General features: G+C 47.9%; 1 protein-coding gene across 1 annotated transcript; it reads right to left on the bottom strand.

Moving 5' to 3' along the window:
- Nucleotides 1-8,334: 8,334 nt before the first annotated feature.
- On the bottom strand, nucleotides 8,335-12,529 carry LOC123151642 (TRAF3-interacting protein 1). Its single transcript, XM_044571325.1, has 3 exons — nucleotides 11,592-12,529; nucleotides 9,174-10,311; nucleotides 8,335-9,038 (listed from the first exon to the last, which is right to left on the bottom strand). Exons 1-3 carry the CDS (start codon nucleotides 11,712-11,714, stop codon nucleotides 8,566-8,568), a joined length of 1,734 nt encoding a protein of 577 aa, XP_044427260.1. The 5' UTR covers nucleotides 11,715-12,529; the 3' UTR covers nucleotides 8,335-8,565.
- Between the last annotated feature and the right edge of the window lie 8,001 nt (nucleotides 12,530-20,530).

Here is a 20,530-nt window from a genome sequence, read left to right as displayed (position 1 = left end):
AGCGTGTGTGAAGAAGTACACCCCTGCAGGGTTAACATGATCTATTCGAATAGCCGGGTCCGCGGTTATGGACTTCTTGGATGCTTACATGGTACATAGACAACTTGAAGTGGATACTATAAAATGCTCAAGACAAGTGTGAGTGCTATGGATGGCCTTCTCGTAGGGAGACGGGGATGAATCCATAGTAGTGTATTGTGTGGTGATTAGTGGACTCGTGTACGTTGTTTCACCTCAAGAGTTTCTGGTAGTCGTAGAACAGGATAGCCACAGAGTCAAAGCTGGCTTGCTGCAACTAAACCCCACGTTACCCTCTTGATACAAGTGCATGTATGATAGGATCTGATGTAAGTCTTGCTGAGTACCTTTGTACTCATGTTGCTTTATTTATGTTTTTGCAGCGGAGACTTCGGTCTTACTAGTGTTCTCGTGGACTTCGACTAGTAGCTAGTACCTCAGCTACGATCTTGATCGGATGTTGTAGATAGTCAGGCTCTTCAGCCTTTTTCATTTGTAGATGTCTGTACCCAGACATGTAATGCTTCCGCTTGTTGCTTGTATGCTCTGTATGATGGGTCTTGTGACCCCTGTTTGCAATAATTGCTATGACGGCTCTTCTGAGCCCTTATCTATATGAGTTGTTGAGTTATGCTGTGATGCCATGTTGTACAGCACATACTTGCATGTTATGCGTACGTGTAATGTGTATTGCTATGTGTGGGATCTGACTATCTAGTTGTTTATTCTTAGTAGCCTCTCTTACCGGGAAATGTCTCCTAGTGCTTCCACTGAGCCCTGGTAGCTTGCTACTGCTCCGGAACACTTAGGCAGGCCGGCATGTGTCCTTCTTCGATCCTGTGTCTGTCCCTTCGGGGAAATGTCACGCGATGAATACCGGAGTCCTGCTAGCCCGCTACAGCCCGGTTCACCGGAGTCCTGTTAGCCCAGTGCTACAGCCTGGATTCACTCGCTGATGACCGACACGTTCGATGCTGGGTCATGAATGCCTGTCCCTGTAAGTTAGTGCCACTTTGGGTTTACGACTAGCCATGTCAGCCCGGGCTCTTTATCATATGGATGCTAGCGACACCATCATATACGTGTGCCAAAATGCGCAAACGGTCCCGGGTAAAGGTAAGGCGACACCCGTGGGGATACCGTGCGTGAGGCCGCAAAGCGATATGAGGTGTTACATGCTAGATCGATGTGGCATCGAGTCGGGGTCCTGACACTCGGAAGCATGTGCACTTGAGCGTCTTCTCAAAGATGAGGAAGACCGCTTGTATGCCTTCATGAGGGCTTTGATCTCCTCAATTTGAGCATCCATCTTGGCGTCGATGAAGTTTTTGGTGGCATTGAACTCGTCATTGTTGTTGTAGACCGAAGGAGGTGTGCTTTGCCTATCCATCATAAGACTCGAGTAGAGGTGAGTAGGAAATGAGATAAACAATACCAAGCTACCTTTTCCCAAAGTTGAGGATGTATCCCGTTTCAATCAATGTGAAATGAAAGAATAGTGGAATTGGTACCGGATTTGCTCACTCACACCTACAAAGTAAAGCTTTTGATGGAGCTCAGTGAGTATAGTGGCACAAAAATTTGATGCAAAATGTTAGCAAGAGTCAATAATGTTGAAAGAGATTCAAAAATTCACAAGTGAAACAAGTATACCAATAGCAATATGTGGCACACGGAAACACACACACGGATAGATAAATGGGGTCATGCAACCAAGGAATGAGCTCAAAATGTGGAATCCACGGAAAATGCCTTTGATGCAAAATGCTAGGGAGACGCTAGATCGATTGCTCAATAGGCGGATACGACACTTGTGCACAACCTATAAGATGCAAAATGCAACGACTTCTATTACAAGTATGCTAAGTATGTATGGTTCCCAGTGTTCCTCTCAAGATGATCCAAGATGATCGGATATGACAATCTTATTCAATGTGGTGATAACCCACAAGTATAGGGGATCGCAACAGTTTTTGAGGGTAGAGTATTCAACCCAAATTTATTGATTCGACACAAGGGGAGCCAAAGAATATTCTCAAGTATTAGCAGCTGAGTTATCAATTCAACCACACCTGAAATACTTAATATCTGCAGTAAAGTATTTAGTAGCAAAGTAGTATGGAAGTAGCGGTAACGATGGCAATAGTAACAGTAGCAGTTTTGTAGCAATCGTAACAGTGGCAACGGGAAAGTAACCAAGCAAAGATCAATATGTGAAAAGCTCGTAGGCAATGGATCCATGATGGATAATTATGTCGGATGGCATTCATCATGCAAAGGTTATAACATAGGGTGACACAGAACTAGCTCTAGTTCATCAATGTAATGTAGGCATGTATTCCAAATATAGTCATGCGTGCTTATGGAAAAGAACTTGCATGGCATCTTTTGTCCTACCCTCCCGTAGCAGCGGGGTCCTAGTGGAAACTAAGGGATATTAAGGCCTCATTTTAATAGAGTACCGGACCAAAGCATTAGCACTTAGTGAATACATGAACTCCTTAAACTATGGTCATCACCAAGAGTGGTCCCGACTATTGTCACTCTGGGGTTGCCGGGTCATAACACGTAGTAGGTGACTATAACTTGCAATATCGGATCAAGAACACAAATATATTCATGAAAACATAATAGGTTCAGATCTGAAATCATGGCACTCGGGCCCTAGTGACAAGCATTAGGCATAGCAAAGTCATAGCAACATCAATCTTAGAACATAATGGATACTAGGGATCAAACCCTAACAAAACTAACTCGATTACATGGTAAATCTCATCCAACCCATCACGGTCCAGCAAGCCTACGATGGAATTACTCATGAACAACGGTGAGCATTATGGAATTGGTGATGGAGGATGGTTGATGATGACGATGGCGACGGATTCCCCTCTTCGGAGCCCCGAACGGACTCGAGATCTGCCCTCCCGAGGAAGAATAGGGCTTGCTAGCGGCTTTGTATCGTAAAACGCGATGATTCCTTCTCCCTAATTTTTCTCCCTAAAAGTGATTATATGGAGTTGGAGTTGAGGTCGGTAGAGGTCCAGGGGGACACAATGTCGGAGGGCACGCACCAGGGGGTGGGCATGCCCCCACCCTTGTGGCCAGGGTGTGGGCCCCCTGGTGCTGATTCTTTCGCCAATATTTTTTTATTAATTCCAAAAAAATCTCCGTTGATTTTCAGGTCATTCCGAAAACTTTTTATTCTGCACAAAAATAACACCATGGCAATTCTGCTGAAAACAGCATCAGTCTGGGTTAGTTCCATTCAAATCATGCAAGTTAGAGTCCAAAACAAGGTCAAAAGAGTTTGGAAAAGTGGATACGTTGGAGACGTATCATGTGGTATGATGTTATGGCACTTGCTTACAAGCTTCTTTGCTCTCTTTTTCTTTGCTTAAAAGCTTATTCTTTTTTCGTATGGCCACTTATGCGAAATGCACAAACCAAGATGGCAATTGTGTATATGCGGGGAACAAGCTTGTGACATAAGGATTGGTACTATGATACCAAGATGATATGGTATGTATGCGATGGAAGGTGTAGATCAATGATCACTAATGTGCACAAGTAACGTTGCCGGCAATACTCAATGGCTAGTCTCGATAGGCAAGTGCCGCAAAATGGGCTAGGGGTTATCAATGCAATGTCAAGGAGAATGTACAATGATGGGATACCACAATACCAAGATGATATAGAGGTTACCGCCCGTGGCAATGATGAGTGGCGGTGCTCTTGATGTAGATACCAAGATGATGTAGACCCGTCCCTAATTAGCCGAAACACCTTAGGAAATGGAAAAACCACGAACTTGAAATCTCAAATGTCAAATGGTGGTAGCGGGAACGTGGTAGTGGTTTCAGAAGCTCAATGATGGGTTATGCGAGTCAGAGTTGAAGTGGTCGTCCCTAAGTAGCCGAAACACCTTAGGAGACACAAACCCCAACTCAAACAAGCTCAAACGAAAATGGGTTAAGTTGGGGTGGCAGAAGTGTATGGTGGGCAAGCCTACACGAAAGTTACGGTGGTGGTTGATGAATAAGCAACCGTCCCTATGTAGCCGAAACACTTAAGGAGACTCGAATCACAACTCTAACAACCACAAATGGAATGGGGAACAAAATTGGTTAGGTTGCGGAAGGTTATGGTGGTTTTGTAGAAGATATGGTGGAAGCCCTAGGCAAAGATGCCAAAGTTCCAAAAACTTTATGGAGTCAAATGACGGTGGAACTATTTTTGTGCGATGGGGATGTCAATAGCTTCAAAACAAGCTAAAGAACGTCAAAATCGGACTCCGGATGAATTAGTTATGGTAAAAACGATGAAACGAGGAAGGCTGACATCCCAGGGCCTGAACATCCGGCGCCAGACTGCGTGCAGAGTCGGGCCAGAGACCCATGTATCCCCTCCCCACTTGCCCCTTCGTGGTGGATCAAAATCAACAAAACATCATCAAACCAACAAATCACAAAAAAAATTGGGGCTATTTTTGGTGGGGATTTTCGAATTCAGGACGAAATCAAGCAAAAGAAGGCTAGAAATGGAGGGGGAAGACTCCAAATTCGTGATCAACCTGGCTCATGATACCATATGATACAAGGCTAACCCGGTGTAGGCCGATCTTTCATGATTGGAGTGGATTCCCTCGAAGAACACGATGAACACGTGGAAGAACGGAGAGAAATCACAAGGGGAAATAGTCAAGAACAAGTCCAATCACACATCCACTAGACAATCAAACACACAAGATCCACAAGGTACATGAACAACAGAAGGAAAGATACAAGATAGAGTTCACCACCAAGAGGAGGTCTTGATGATATCCTAGACGGATCTTCCCGTGAGGGGTCTTGATGATATCCCGCAGGATCTTCTCACATGGAGGTCGTGAACTCCATGGGAGTGGTAGTCTCTCTCTCTCTCTCTCTCAAGAGTAGAGGTAGGTAGGAGCAAAGCTCACATACGAATGAGCTATCATATTTGCTAACCCTAACTAGAGATGGGGAAGGAGTATATATAGTCTAAGCCACGAAGGGGCAAGTGGGGAGGGGATACATGGGCCTCTGGCCTGACTCTGCACGCACGCAGGCGCCGGATGTTCGGGTCGGGGGCCGGATGTCCGGCCGTTCGCGGGAGGCCGGATGTCCGGCCGTTCGTGGGAGGCCGGATGTCCGGCCTGGGACATGTCGTTCCAGTCCTTCTCTGGATAGACGTTGCCGGATTTCTAGGTAGGATGCCGGATGTCTGGCCGTTGTTGAAGCGTCGGATGTCCAGCCACTGATGTTTTTGGCTGTCTGTTGGGTAGCTCCTGCGTGGCTGCCTAGGCACCGGATGTCCGGCCTCTGGCCCGGATATCCGGCCACTATAGCTTCAGCAACTCCGTCTTCTTTCGTCGTCGCTTCCAGGCTTCCCTCGCGGATCATGTGGTTGTTCCTTGGCGCTTGCACTCCTCCTCAACATCCGTGAAGCTCCGACAATATCTATGCATGCACATGGGAGAAGTGTCAAGTAGTATACCATCCTCGAAGGGGTCAAGTGAGCACGTGTAAAGGAGATGATTCACCTTTGTGTATGTGAAGTAGATGTCACACGTGTCACTCGCCGAACGGGCTCTTGACATGGTGATGTACAGGATGCTCCGCATCACAATCCCTTTCTCGCCACGAGTAATCGCATTGAGGGTTGTGTAGTTGCAGTCAGAATACAACAGTTGCACTCACCGTCTGCAGGTGCTGCAAGACGTCGGAATTGACCGCGGAAGCAATGTTGCATCGACTGCCTTTTTGTGTGCTGGAAACAGCCACGGGAGATGTTGTATCCATGGGTGCCATGTGCTGGAACCGGCATGGAAGGAAGCTGGAACGACAAGGGCTTTCGCCGGCTGCGTTTACTGGAACCAGCAACTTCATTTATTGAAACCGCAACCAAATTTGCTGGAACCAGCGCCTCAAGCGTGGACTAGCCACAGTGGAGAGTAATATACACTAGTAACATACACATATCCCTAGACTATGTTACTACCTTCGTAATGGGTAGTAACATAAGTATGGTGTTATGCAAAGCTTTATTTATTAGGTTATAAACTCATATTGTATTGGTATGTGTGATGTTACTTCTAGTATGAGTAACTAGCTAAGTTACTTAAACTATCTCTCTTCTCATTAACTCATTGCCACATAGGCAAATTTACTGACTTGGACTCGATGTTACTGCTGAAAATCCTCTCACTGTGGCTAGAAATGCTACAACCCGCCGCAATGAAAGCTAGGACCGGTGTCAAATTTTGTTGGAACCAACATATTCCTCGGTGGCGACCACAAGCACGACGAATACTTTTTTTTGCTGCATCCGCAAAGCGCAAAAGCTACAACCAGTGGCGACTTTGTTGAAACACGACGAACCAACGATGGCGAGTGGCGGCGACGGGAGCCGTGAGCAGGCCAAAGATTGGGGTAGCGAAAACGAGCGGAGCAGGAACCATGGTCCATCAGAGCTGCATATTGTGGCGTCTGGGAGCAGGTTTAGCTTAGCTACATCTAGGCTATGTCCCAGCACGTCGAGTGCCGGTGCACGACGGCGAGTGGTGCGTAGACGCCGTGGGACGTGAAGCTAGGTGTGCGCGTGGTGGCGTATCTGTTTTTCCCCTTGCTCGTGACCACGAACCGCGGGAGGAACAGGGCGAGAGAGACAACCCCGTGCAATCCTGTGTGTCAGGAGGGCAGCTGATCCAAAGGATGCAGGGCGACCAGTTGGACGGCACCTAGCATCGGCTAAACCGAATTGTTACAAGAGAGTTAGCAATCAGTTTGATGCTAAAATAGCAAACTCGGAATCTCAAACTGCAGAGCATAAACCATGCCCATGGCACTGCCAAACTAATACGACACATCGATTGCTATCTACTACATGATGACGCTAGATTTACCGGTGGAGGTCAAGCAGAAAATTGATGCCCTCAGATGTGCTTTCCTTTGGGCAGGTTGTGAGAAGGTCATCGGTGGAAAATGTAAGATAAACTGGAAGCAAGTGTGCAAGTCCAAGATGCATGGAGGGCTTGGAATCCTAAATCTTGACAAATTTTCCACTGCCCTTCGCCTTCGATGGCTGTAGGATGAGTGGCTTCATCCAGACAAGCCATGGGTTGGCTTGGGAACCCCTTGTGATGACAATGACCGAGATATCTTTGCCGCAGCTACCAAGGTCCAAATTGGGGATGGCATGCGTGCCAAGTTTTGGGAGTCCCCTTGGCTCGATGGGATTAGGCCCAAGGACATAGTGCCTAAAATATATGGCTTGTTGAAGAAGAAGAATTGCTCGGTTTGATTGGCTCTGCACGACAATTTTTAGACTTCCTAGGTGGACATTACTCAGGGCATCACCGTCGAACATCTCTTTGAGTTTGTCACCCTCTGGGAGAGGGTCTCCCATGTCCACCTTAACGTTGACATGCCCGACACTATCACTTGGAAGTTCACTACTAACGGCCACTACTCGGCGGCGGCGGCCTACAAAGCGCAGCTTTATGGCCATACTGACACGACCATGATTCCGACCGTTTGGAAGATTTGGGCATCTCCTAAATGCAAGTTCTTCGCATGGCTGGCAATCAACAATAGGATTTGGACGGCAGACAGGCTTCAGCGTCGTGGGTGGCAAAACTGTAATCTTTGTCCACTATGCAAGCAAGTTCAGGAGTCAACAACCTACCTTCTATTCCAATGCCGATACACTATCAGAGTTTGGCGTATGATCAAAGATTGGCTTGGTCTCCATGATGTGCATCCTTCCAATTGGAGTGATGCGACTTCCATAAAAGAGTGGTGGAGCCACAATGCTAACAAGAAGACCCAATCGCGAAGGCCGCTTGCTTTCTTGATGCTGCTCATCTCTTGGGAGTTATGAAAAGAGAGGAATGCACGAATCTTTCGTAACAATCCGGTGGGAGTCGCCGTTGCTAGGATTAAAGGAGCGAGGCATTTGAATAACATAATGCCGCGAGAGTGATTGTTGTAATTCAGCCTTGCACCTTAACCTCTAAAACTTCTCTCTCAATCAATGAAAATGGTAAATCTTTTGCCTAGTTTCAAAAAAAAATGAACGGATACTCAAACAAACACAGGCCACAAAACTCAGAACAAGCTCTTGTTCAAGCACAATAACAGGATCTTAGAGACACTTCATTTTTCGTGTTTCGAGTTCCTTGGCCTCTAAACATTTCTTTCGTGAAAGATTCACGAATACAACGCCAAAACTGTCTTTTCGCAAAAGAAAGAAAAACGCCAAACTGTCTGGCGGTACAGCAGGAGCAACACTTGTCGCTGAATCAAAACGCTTCATGTACAGAATCTCAAGTGTGCCCGTTGGCCGTCGTATCATCTGATATGCAGCACAACCTTACAGACAATAAAACCTCAACTAGTGTCACTAGCAGTTTAGTGGCCAGAAATCTCGCCAACAAAACCATGCTGGCATGACAGCAAAACGAATAAGTGAATCCTATCTTCTGCGCTTCCTGATCATAGCCCAAAACTATGAAGGAGGAGTTTCACATTACAAAGGAACAACATAAGGCAGAGCAACTACATCAGCAGAATCGATCAGCTGTGCTTCAGCCCAGACCTGGGGTGCTTTTGCGGCCTCAAGCATCGTTGTTTTCTGGTGAACACGGTCTCCCGAAAACAGCCAGTCTTGATCAATGTACTCTGAGGGGTCGTCGGCCGCTGGTACGGAGTACACATGGCTCAGATACTTGGTATCAGGGTGAGCTGGCGTCAGAGAGACTTCACTGCTGCCATAGCTGGATGGAGAGACTGCAGAATTGTGTTCCTCTAGGTTGAGGAGGCCGGTCATGCCATTTTTGATGCATTCCTTGCTATCTTCAAGCATGCCTGCCTCACGAGGGTTTGTGCCCACTGGTAATGTAGGCGCAGTTCCTTGAGAATGCTTCAACATTTCCCCATTCACACAAAGATGATTGGCAGGAGACGTCCTTGGCATCTTAGTCATTGGCATACTTTGATGATCTGCCAACATTATGGAAGTGAGCCTAAAATAAAATCAAAATCATAGCTACAAGGCTATCTAAATCTAAGCGTATGCTTCCAAGGAGAACACACACATATAAAATCAGCCCCGCCATAATGAGTAAAGAAACTCACCATGTAGAGAACTGTTAGCGTTTAAGCCTTTCCTTTTCTTGAAATCATCAGAAGTGAACTTGTTCCCATTAAGATGAGCCAAGTCCATTAGATCATGAATATAGTTCTTGCTTGCCCCATCTCCGTCAAGCTCTCTGTGTTTCTGTTCATCTATAGCACTTCTTTTCTCCCTGGTTTTGCCTTCATTACCATCTTTAGCCTTTCTTTTCCTTACATTGCAATCTCTATCTGTGTCTTTAACAACCTTCTGATTTACACCATGCCTTTTATCTCCATCTTTAACACTCTTCTGATGATTAGCTTTTGCCTCCTTAATCTTTGCAATCCCTTGATCTGCTCCACTTTTGCCTCTTGCCGATTGCTTATCCATCCCGAAATGAAAATTGTCGGCATTCCCATTTTTATTCTCTGCCATCCACTTGGTGCTCACGCTGTCACTTTTTCCATATGCAGAATGAGAAGAACCATCTGGATGTTGGTCCACTTGTTCAGTTCTCTGCGCAGCATTTGCACTTGGCGTAATTCTGCACTTCTGTTGAGAGGCTGTGGTAGTAACAAATATACCTTTAGAGCTATCCTGTTGCAGGCCCACTCCACTACTACCATGTATTCTGGTAGAACGTTTTTCAGCTGACCCAAGTTGAAGGCTGGTACCACTCAAGATTCCAGTTTTATTCTTTCCCTTTTCACTGGCATGATTGTGCTGAGCAATTTGCCTGGATTTCCCATTCACTCTACTGAAAGAAGTTCGTTCCTTCTCTTTAGAACCTACAACACCAAAGGACTCGATGCTTCGAGGAAGCAACTTGCCAGTATTACTCCTGGTGCGGTTTGCATGACCTTCTTGGCCTGTGATCTGGGTAGCCAACTCATCTTTATGTTTGCTATATTTGACTGCTTCATTATGCACTGTCTGTTTGGGTCTTCTATTGTCAAGATCATCCTTCTTCTGGGTTCCCAGTTCCAAATTTTGTCTTTTGTCTTTATCTCTTTCTTTCTTCTCTCTCCTATCTTTGTGCTTCTCTCTTTTGTGTTTCTTCTTGTGCTTATCTTTCCTATAAGCACGATCCTTTTCTTTTCTTTCTCTTTTGCCCCCATCCGTCTTTTCCTTTTTGTGCTTCTTTGCCTTGTGATTTTCCTGAAAAAAGTTGCCACAGATTAATTGTTAATAACAGTAAATGTAGAAATGGTGCCACAGGTTGAATATTAATACAATTAAACCAAATAAAGGTAAAAGAGTACATATCCAATACAAACAATAATAAAATCAAGACCTCACTGCTGTTTTCTATCAAACACCATCATGTTACATGCACAGATAATCAGCCATATATGTTACACCAAGCTTGATGATCGAGGATATATTGCATTGATCTAAGCCAGGATTTAAGTTCCGTGTGGACGAATAATTCTAGAGATGGATCACAAGGAAAGCATACTTCAAGTAGACCAACGTCTCCAAGAAAACATTTACACTTTATACCCATGTACTCTAGGTAATACAAGAATAGTAGGAACGTGCATTAATAGTTAGTACAAAGCATTATAAGATAGTAAAAAGTGGATATCCAAGTCTTGCCATATTAGCAGGGTAGCCATTTTCATAGTAGTAGAGGCTAGAGAAACAATTTCAGCAAGGGCAACATGAAATTTGAACATATGGGTATTTTGTAGATCACGGATTCACGGTATAAAGATTAGTTAGTGAATATCTTAATGATCCAGCATAACTGAAGGATATGAACTATCGTGAGGATAGGCTGTCCTTCTAAGGCAGGAAATAGTGTTGCTCTAAAAAATAACCACCCATCCCAAATTCCCAACCTAGATTACAAAGGGGCAAATATAAAGAGAAATACTGTAGGGCTGGTCTTTTCCTGTTTTATATTTTGTGACAGTAAAAGGAACATGTCTGCTAGCAATAAAAAATATATAGGCTTTTCTAATCTTTAAATAAGCAAATGTTCTCCCCCTCTTTATAATTAATTAAGCCTCGAACATTTTGCAAATATGTGAGCTAGTTCCATAGTATCATGGAATGCTATATAAGTTGCTTCACTACATACGAACTTATGGCCACCTTCCTTGTAAGCAAAGAACAAGAAAATAATCTAAATACTGTAGCTGTGACTCCTGCTAGATACAGACAATATTTCAAAAACACGCACACAAAATGGCAAACAGTCTCTACACAAGAAAATAACCTCACTAACAAGAATATATCAACATCCACTCTCTATTTGCAATAGATGAAGATGATTCAGTACATCTTAACCCGCAAACAGCAGGACAAGTCCCTTCTCATTTCAGGCATGTTCATCCTCTCACCGACTGTATAGTTAGTCTAGCACCGCCTAGTTGTGTGAAGCATAAAGTGCAGCCTTATTTGCAAGTGATTTTAAAGGTAAAAGCATGAACCTTCTTTAGCAGATCCTTATGCTCACTCCTGGGCTTTGCCTCATACCCGGGAGGCGGGAATGGGAAGCACCGAGACATTGTGTGACGCAAAGCAATCGAACAAGCTCTCCAGATTCTTCGCATGCACCATATCCAGCTGCAGCAACCCTGCAAAGCTGGATTTGCGCGATTCCACGGCTCAAGTTACCACACACAGACTGGTTCCTCAGACAAACCAACTCCCGATTATGCTTCTGCTTGCAGCAATTAAGCGACTGCTCCCCAAAACCACCAAGAACCTGCTCCGGCGAACACGACAAGACCACTATAAGCTCTGATCGGCAAGCAAGATAAGGCTAATCTACTCTCTAACTGGAGCGAAATCCAAGTGGTAGCGAAAATAGTAAAGTACAGTCCTCTTCCATCTGCTCACTCCCCAGGCTTTACTCCCCACCACCGATCCCCAACCACAGCCACAGCAAGTGGAAGGACAACCCCGGGCCGGCTCCGCGATCTGAAGCACCAGTCTCGCCGAACGTCGCAGCAGTGGCGCCGGAGACGCCGCGCATCAACCCCGAACGCGACAGGACCCAGCCGCCCTGGACACCGCAGAAGAAGCCTCCGGTGACTCCACGGCGGCTCCACAGAAATTCCTCGGTCAAGATGTGACGGGAAGCCGCGATGCGAGGATCGCAGACCCGGTAGAGGTGGATTCTCGCGCGAACAACGGCGGGATCCCAGCGGTGGAGCGCTCAATCCGAGCGAATTCCTTCCGGCCGCCGCACGCGGTAGGACTCGTGCGGATATTTTGCCAGGAGGAAGAGGAATGGAGCGTGGGCTGTATCCTCTTCCGTCCTCCTCTTGCTAGCCTTGCTTCGCCGCACCGAAGATCCCCAAAGCAGCAGTATCGATAGTGAGGTTCACTTCCGATTGCGTAACCAGGCCATGTGTGGTGGCAGGCGTCTTTGGGCAACAAGTGTATTCAGGCCCTGTTTGATGTATAAGTCCTACGACTTTTTCTAGTCTCAACTAAAAAGTCTTATGCCCTATTTGTTTCATAAGTCTTAGGACTTTTTTAAGTCTCAACTTATAAGTCATAAGTCCCTACCTGTTTGTTTACAGGGACTTATAAGTCCATGTTGCACCGCTGCAACGAGGCTCAGGAGAGGGCTTGTCCGGCGATTGGAGGCACCGCTGCAACGAACTGAGGCAGACAGAACCGAGGCAGAGCGAACCGAGGCGGGGCGGCGACGGGGCGAGAGGCGGGGCGGCGACGGGGCGAGAGGCCGGGCGGCGGCGGCAACGGGGCGAGAGGCCGGGCGGCGACGGGGCGAGAGGCGGGGCGGCGACGGGGCGAGAGGCCGGGCGGCGGCGGCAATTGGACCGAGAGGCAGGCGGCGTGCGGGGAACGAGTCTGAAGCGACGCGGGGTAGGTCCGGCTCGGGATAAGTCCCAATAAGCTCCTCCCTGAGAGTCTTATTTGATAAGTCCCAAATCACCACAATAAGTCCCAATAAATCCCTTGTGTTTGGTTTAGGTGGGACTTATAGGGACTTTTTTAAGTCCCTGGAAACAAACACCCTCTTAGTCCTAAAAAAATTTCTAGTCCCAACTAAAAAGTTCTTAGTCTCTAAAAAGTCCCTCTCTGTTTGTTTCCAGGGACTAAAAAGTCCTTAATCCCTTCTTAGAGGTTATTAAATGACCATGTTACCCCTAGTATACAGAAAAATAACAACCAAACAACACCATGGGATGGCGGGCCAATGGGTGCATGGAGGGGCATTGTTGGAAAAGTCCTAAAAAAGACTCTCCTCGAGAGTCTTCTTCATTTAGTCCCCAAAGGCAACTTTTAATCCCTAGTAGTCCCTCCTGTTTGGTTAAAGAGACTTTTTCTACCAAAAGTCCCTCGAAACAAACACCCATTCATTCTTTCTTCAGTAATTTTTTTTGCGAGATCAATACTAATTTATTCCAATAAGATAGAGTTATAACATCTCCAGCCAAGTCCCCAACAAGCCCCCCAAGGCCTTTTTTATCGCTAGCGTTGAAAAATCGGCTCAGTCGCGCCCCCAGAAGCCCATTTTCCGTCAATTAGGGCCGAATTTAACGCTGGCGAACCCAGGCCGAACCCGACGTGCTGGGGGCGCCCGGGGCGCTGGAGAAAACAGTTTTGGCGCGAAAACCTGGCGAGCCCACCGAGTCAGCGACCCACCCGCGCGTGTTTGTCGTCCTCATCGCTTCGGTTTCCCGCGGGGAATCAATGCGAAGGCTGACCGGCGGTAGCCTTCCATTGATTCCTCACAGGCGGCGCAGTGATGCCGCCGCGACACGTGCCCCGCCCCCTCCCGCCACGCGTACACACGTCTGTCGCCCGCTCGCCGGCTATAAAAGCCGCCCCTCCCTCGCCGGTGGACACACTCTCCTTCGCCCGCAGTCCCTCTCTTGCCGCCGACACCCCCATCTCGTCTCTCTCTCTCCCCGTCTACATCCACCGCGTCTACTATAGCCACTGTTCAAGATATCTTCCGGTATGCCGATAAATCGGCCGATTTATCGCTTACCGCTGTCAGACGGATAAGATAAATTGGCCGATAAATCAGCCGATATGGCGATAAATCGACCGATATGTCGATAAACTGGCCGATTTACCCCTTATCATGGGTCGACCGATAAGTTCCCGATAAGCGATATCCCCAACATTGACTATAGCCAATGGGAGAGCGATTCCCCGGCGATGGAGCGGTAGCCAACGACTTCGGCCTCCGCCACCTGCACGAGTGGGAGGCCTACCTTCTGTAGGAGGCGAACTACCCGGTGCTGCCTGACATGCGCGTGCCGGGGCGGTGGAGGCTCAGTGCCGGAGGCGTCCCCGTCCCCCTGCAGCCGACCGAAGCCGACCGCTTCCATGCCGAGATCGCGCGTATTCGGGCCTCCCTGCCGGAGGAGGTGCGGGGCCTCCCGGAGTATGCCGCCAGCAATCACACGTACTGGGCGGCGTACTTCCAATGCCGCCACGAGGAGCAGCTCGCCTCCACCAACAACGCGCCGGTGAGGGGGCGCCACAACACCGACAGCCGTCGCCTATGGTGGGGCGCCTCGGGCGCATGCTCCACGCCGTCCTCGAGCACCTCGAGGGCGGCAACGAGCCGCCGCTCGAGTACCCGGTGGCCCCGTCCCCGGACCCCCACCGGAGCGGCAGCCCTTGGTTGCTGAGGCGCATGACGGGCGGGTCCTCTTCCTCCTCCTCCTCTCGCTCTTCCAGTTCATTGGCGCTCGCCAACGTCAAGCCCGAGCCCGGCGAGGACGGGGCCCCTCTGCTCCCTCCTCCCGCCTCGTCAAGCCGAAGACGGAGCCGGGACCGTGAAGAAGGATCGCGTGGACATGGCCGCCAACGACGAGGCCGCCCTCAAGTGGGCGCGGGAGGACTACGTCCCGCTGGAGATGGAGCGCCAGCGCCGCGCCTTCGAGGAGATTGCTGCTCGGAGCCACGGCCACGACGAGCATGGCGTCATCGTTGAGGGAGTCCTGGACTAAGGGGTCCTCGGGCGTCCGGCCTGTTGGACATGGGCCAGACTGATGGGCTATGAAGATACAAGACCGAAGACTTTCACCCGTCTCCTGATGGGACTCTCCTTGGCGTGGATGGCAAGCTTGGCGTTCGAATATGAAGATTCCTTTCTCTGTAACCGACTTTGTATAACCCTAGTATCCTCCAATGTCTATATAAATCAGAGGGTTTTAGTCTGTAGAAACAATCATAATCACATAGGCTAGACTTCTAGGGTTTTAGCCATTACGATCTCGTGGTAGATCAACTCTTGTAACCCATATACTCATCGATATGAATCAAGCAGGATGTAGGGTTTTACCTCCATCAACAGGGCCCGAACTTGGGTAAACATCGTGTCCCCTGTCTCCTGTTACCATCAACCTTAGACGCATAGTTCGGGACCCCCTACCCGAGATCCGCCGATTTTGACACCGACATTGGTGCTTTCATTGAGAGTTCCACTGTGACGTCGAAGTCAGGGTTGATGGCTCACCTTGTGATCAAGGACAATATCACCGCCGAAGGAGCTCTGGCCCCAGGCCAAACCCTCCGGCTGGGTGGCTTCATCATGACCGCCCGTTCGGCCGGTGAGCCGACGATGACTTCTCGGGTCATCGAAAATCGCCTTCGAATTGACTCCGAATACTCCAAACGGATGGATCCAACGGAATTGTCGTCCTCGAACGAACTCCTGGATCGCATCGCCGCCTTGGGGGTCGCTACAGACTACGATCGGATTGGGCTTAAACCCGATCAGAGAGAAATCAAATCTCCACCGATCACCCATTAGATAGCGCTAGTAGAGGAGCAAAACAACAAGTCTCCCTCTATACTAAGGACGAACTATGTTCGGATCTCCGAGCTCCAAGAGCCGGATACCTGTCCGCGGAACGGCATGCCTTGCTCTCCAAGCCCGGAATCAGACGGTAGACCTGAAAAATCGATCGATCTCCCAGAGCCCGAACTATCAAGTCGGAAATTTCTCAAACTCCGGATCCCAAATTGGGTCAGGATTCGGATTTAAATCCACCCACCCACCCAGATATACGCGATCTCACATATCTACGGCAGCAGTCTCAGGAAACAGTCCATCACTTTTGGGACATATTCCTCCTTGTCAAGGACAAGATTAAAGATTGCCGCGACGAAGACGCGCTCTCAATATTCCGCAGTAATTGTATGGACGAAGGAATCCTCAACGCCATCAACCGCCATCACGTGTTACACTTCGCGGACTTGGCAACCATAGTACAGAAGTACCGCGCAATGGAAAGTACCTGGAAAACTCAGGCAACTCACTGGGAACCACCAGTTTCCATGCAACCCTTCGTCCGGGCAAAAAGGATGCACCCTCACGGGGCGTCTGACACAGCAATAAAGAAATCTAAACCCATTACGGGGCGCAGCACTGTTCTAGAGGGATGGCTCGATAGGCCATGCAAAATACACACAGCACCGGATACCATACCTACCCACGGCCTTAGAGCATGTTGGATACTCCGGTAAGTGGCCAAGATTGGCGAGGATATCCTCACCAAAAATACCATAGAGCAACAACCCCCGGAAGGCGACGACCTCAGGGTATTGACGGTCTTTGAGACTTTCGCTTCAAACAATCGGTGCAAAAGGGCCCTCCACGACCTCGCCGAAGTCTGCCAAATCAGCAATACACCCTTGGAACGACACGGCCATAACCTTCAATGCTAGTGACGAACCAAAATTCCGGACAGCCCGGGCACCAGCCGCCCTGGTTCTCAATCCAATTGTGGACGGCTTTCGGCTCACCAAAGTGCTCATGGATAGCGACGACGAGGCACCACCGCCAACCAAACCCGTCCTCCAAGGTGACAGGTGTAGCAAGGTCGACGGCGGCGTGAAGAAGGAGGAGGACGATGATGACGGCGGCGGCGACTACAACACTTTTGGCAAGCTCTTCGGCGTGTGGGCGGCGCGACGTAGTAGTAGTTGTTGTTTTCATATTGTTTTTAAATTATGTTTCCATTATGTAAAAAACAATGGAACACCTAAATTTCACCCAATTCCGTGTCGTGTTCGACCGAATTTTGGCCGAGTATGGTTTTTTAAAAATGACGTCTGGGGCGACCTTGGTGCGGCGGCTGGAAAACTTACCGCCCCCATGCCGAATTCATCGCCGGTTCGCCCCTAGGCGATGCTATTTCAAGCCCCTGGGGGTCGAACGGCTGGAGATGTTCTTACAATCCTCCAGCAAGAGTTCTTCGGTACATAAGGGTATTTTACAGAGCCAACTGTGTAGCTCACTCAGAGCGACTATATCTTGCCAGGCAATCTGCAACGCTATTTTGAGACATATGTAATTTCTAGGGAATAAACACTCTAACGATCATAAGGGATTTAATCTCAGCTACTAAATAACCATAAACTGAACGATCTAAACTAGAATTGAAAAGACATGATATAGCAGATGACGCATCAGAATGAACCGTGACTGATAGTTCTATGTGCTGACGAGCGAGCGTCATACCAATCATCAATGCATGAACCTCAGTCTCCAAAGCGTCCCTATAGTGAATAGATATCGATAAGCAGAGAAGACAACTAAGCCGTCATGTCTTCGAAGAATCGTCCCCACCACCACCGTATAATTTTTCTCCAAAAAAGCTCCATCAACAGACAAAGCATCCATATCGTGTGGCGGTGTAGGCCACGGATGCACCTGCGACGTAATAGCAGGCTCGTGTCTTTCCCATATCTTTTCCACCACCATCTTCCCTTTCAATATTTCTTCTACTGTATATGTTAGAAGAGATCGAGAGGGATTGGTGGAATCGTTGTTTTATTGCTTGAGCCTCATGGGCATATATATAGGAGTACATTGGAGTACAAGTCAAGGCAGAAACAAATCCTACACTATCCTATGTTTCCTAAATAAACATTATACTCAACACCCCCCCCCCCCCCCCCGCAGTCACAACGGTAGCGACGCAGACGGTGAGACTGGAGAAGAGTCCGATGGCAAGCCGACGGACACCCCCCCCCACACACACACACACACCCACACACAGTTGTAACGGTCAATGCATCGCGAAGTCATGGCTGGAGTGGATGGTTTGTCGATTGTCTGAGTGACGCTCTAGGCCCATCTGATATGTGGACCCCATGCTTTATGATCTTTGACCCTTTGTGGGCCTACCTGTTATGTGTGTCTCCAACATTAGCCCCCGAATCGGTTGTGATTTTGAAGAACGAGTTTGTGAAAGACGCAATTTGGCCCGAGTGATTACAGAAATAATCGGTACCCATCATAGCGCTTTCAGACAACCAAGGTTTGAACAAAATATCAATGGATTCTAGCATTTCCCTTCCTGACTGACGTGGGATAAGTGTCCGCGAGGAGCAACTTGGTGACATTCGTTCATCTCTAGGAAGAGGTTAACTCGTGATCAGAGTATGTGTGTGTGTGTCATTAAATCCGGTCAACAGGATTGACGCATTGACTGTTCTCTCGGAGAGATGCCATTCTTATCCTAGGGGAACGTCAATACGAGTCGGTTCTAGATCCAAACTTGTGAGTTTCACGCTTTGAGTCCAAGAAGAAGGCTCAAAACAGGTCCATGGAGGAGCGTTAAACACACCTTATAGCAATTTTTTTGGTAGCCGATGGGAGCCTTAGAACTTGTTTGTTTGTTTGTTGTTCGCCACTCGGACCAGTCAGGCCGTACCAAGTGGAGATTACTCCAGTGGGGGCACGCTTAGTGCACCCACTGGGTGTAGTCCCCGAGACAGTCGTCGACTGCGGGTAGTCGGTGAGGGTCTGAGAGAACTAAAAATCTTCTTAGCCGGTACTGATAGAACTTGTTCCTCTCCGACTCGGAGGTCGAGTATTACTTGATGATCTGGTACTGGTCTAGCTTGCCCTTCCTCGACTCAGAAGTGGAGTAGCACTTGAGTGATCTGGAGATGGTCTTGCATCGAGCAAAATGTTTCTTTCTGAGTTCTCTTCCAGTGGGGGCACGCTGAGTGCACCCACTGGGTGTAGTCCCCGAGCCTTTGTCGAACAAGATGAGTCAGGCAGAGGGTTTAAGTCTCCTGGTAAACATCCACGTAGTCGACACAGTAAATATCTTTTAGTCTGAAATTGAGTCAATCGGATGCATCTTCAGACGCTTGACATGGTAAATAGGCTCATCCTGGAGCTGAGTCAGTCGGACTAATCTTCATGCACTTGGCACGGAATAAATTAAGCTTGTAACTCGGTCAAGCAGGTGAATCTTCGTGCTCTCGGCATGGTGAATGAATTCGGCTTTGAAACTGCCGACTTTAAAAAAAGCTGGACACTCTAGGGAGTAATCATACCAGTAGTACTTCTTATATTGACCGTTAGATTTTGTGTGAAAGGGGTATTTGTAAGAGTACATTGTATCCATAGAGAGCTTCATTTTCACCCTTTTGCATGAAAGGGGTATTTGTCCGAGTGGACGTGCTTCCCGACTGATCGGGGTATGTTGACTGCAAGGAAAAACTTGGTGGCACTCGTATGTCTCCCAGAGGAAATAGACTAATGGTCTGACATGGACGTGCCATGAAACCCGAGTGATGAGGCTAGTGTGTGGGCTGACTCTTCGGAGAGAGGCCACTCATTATCCCGGGGGAACACCAGCACATGCCATCTCTGAGTCCAAGTTTGTGAAACTGACACCTTGGATCCTAGGATAGGGCCAAGTGTATCCGTAGAGGAGCGTTGTTTTCACCCTTTTGCGGTCCTGAAGATGACTTCAGGTAATGATTTGGGCGATCGTCCGAGTGGACAGTACTACCCTTATAGATTTTTGGCAGACCGAGCATGTATGGTAAGAAAGATATTCCTCATGTGATCAATGGGTTGATTGAATGGGTGTAACCCCTGAGGGTGGCATGGCCAATGCTACCTCTTGAGCATGTGTTGGTTTTCCCTTGAAGAGGAAAGGCTGATGCAACACAGTACTGTATGTAATTCCCTCAGTTTTTGAGAACCAAGGTATCAATCCAGTAGGAGGTAACACACAAGTCGCCTAGTACCTGCACAAACAAACAAGAACCTCGCAACAAACGCGATAAAGGGGTTGTCAATCCCTTCACGGTCACTTACGAAAGTGAGATCTGATAGAGATAATAAGATAAATATTTTTGGTATTTTTATGATATAGATTGGAAAATAAATATTGCAAAATAAACGGTAATAGAAATAGCAAGTTGATAGGAAAATAATATGGTGGAAGATAGACCCGGGGACCCGCTATCCAGCATGCATCTAGAGTATTAAGTTCATAAGAACAGAGTAACGCATTAGGCAAGATGACATGATGTAGAGGGATAAACTCAAGCAATATGATATAAACCCTATCTTTTTATCCTCGATGGCAACAATACAATACGTGCCTTGCTTCCCCTG

This window comes from Triticum aestivum, chromosome 7A, assembly GCF_018294505.1.
Source record: "Triticum aestivum cultivar Chinese Spring chromosome 7A, IWGSC CS RefSeq v2.1, whole genome shotgun sequence".
Taxonomy (NCBI): domain Eukaryota; kingdom Viridiplantae; phylum Streptophyta; class Magnoliopsida; order Poales; family Poaceae; genus Triticum; species Triticum aestivum.
This window is presented reverse-complemented; position numbering and strand designations above follow the sequence as displayed.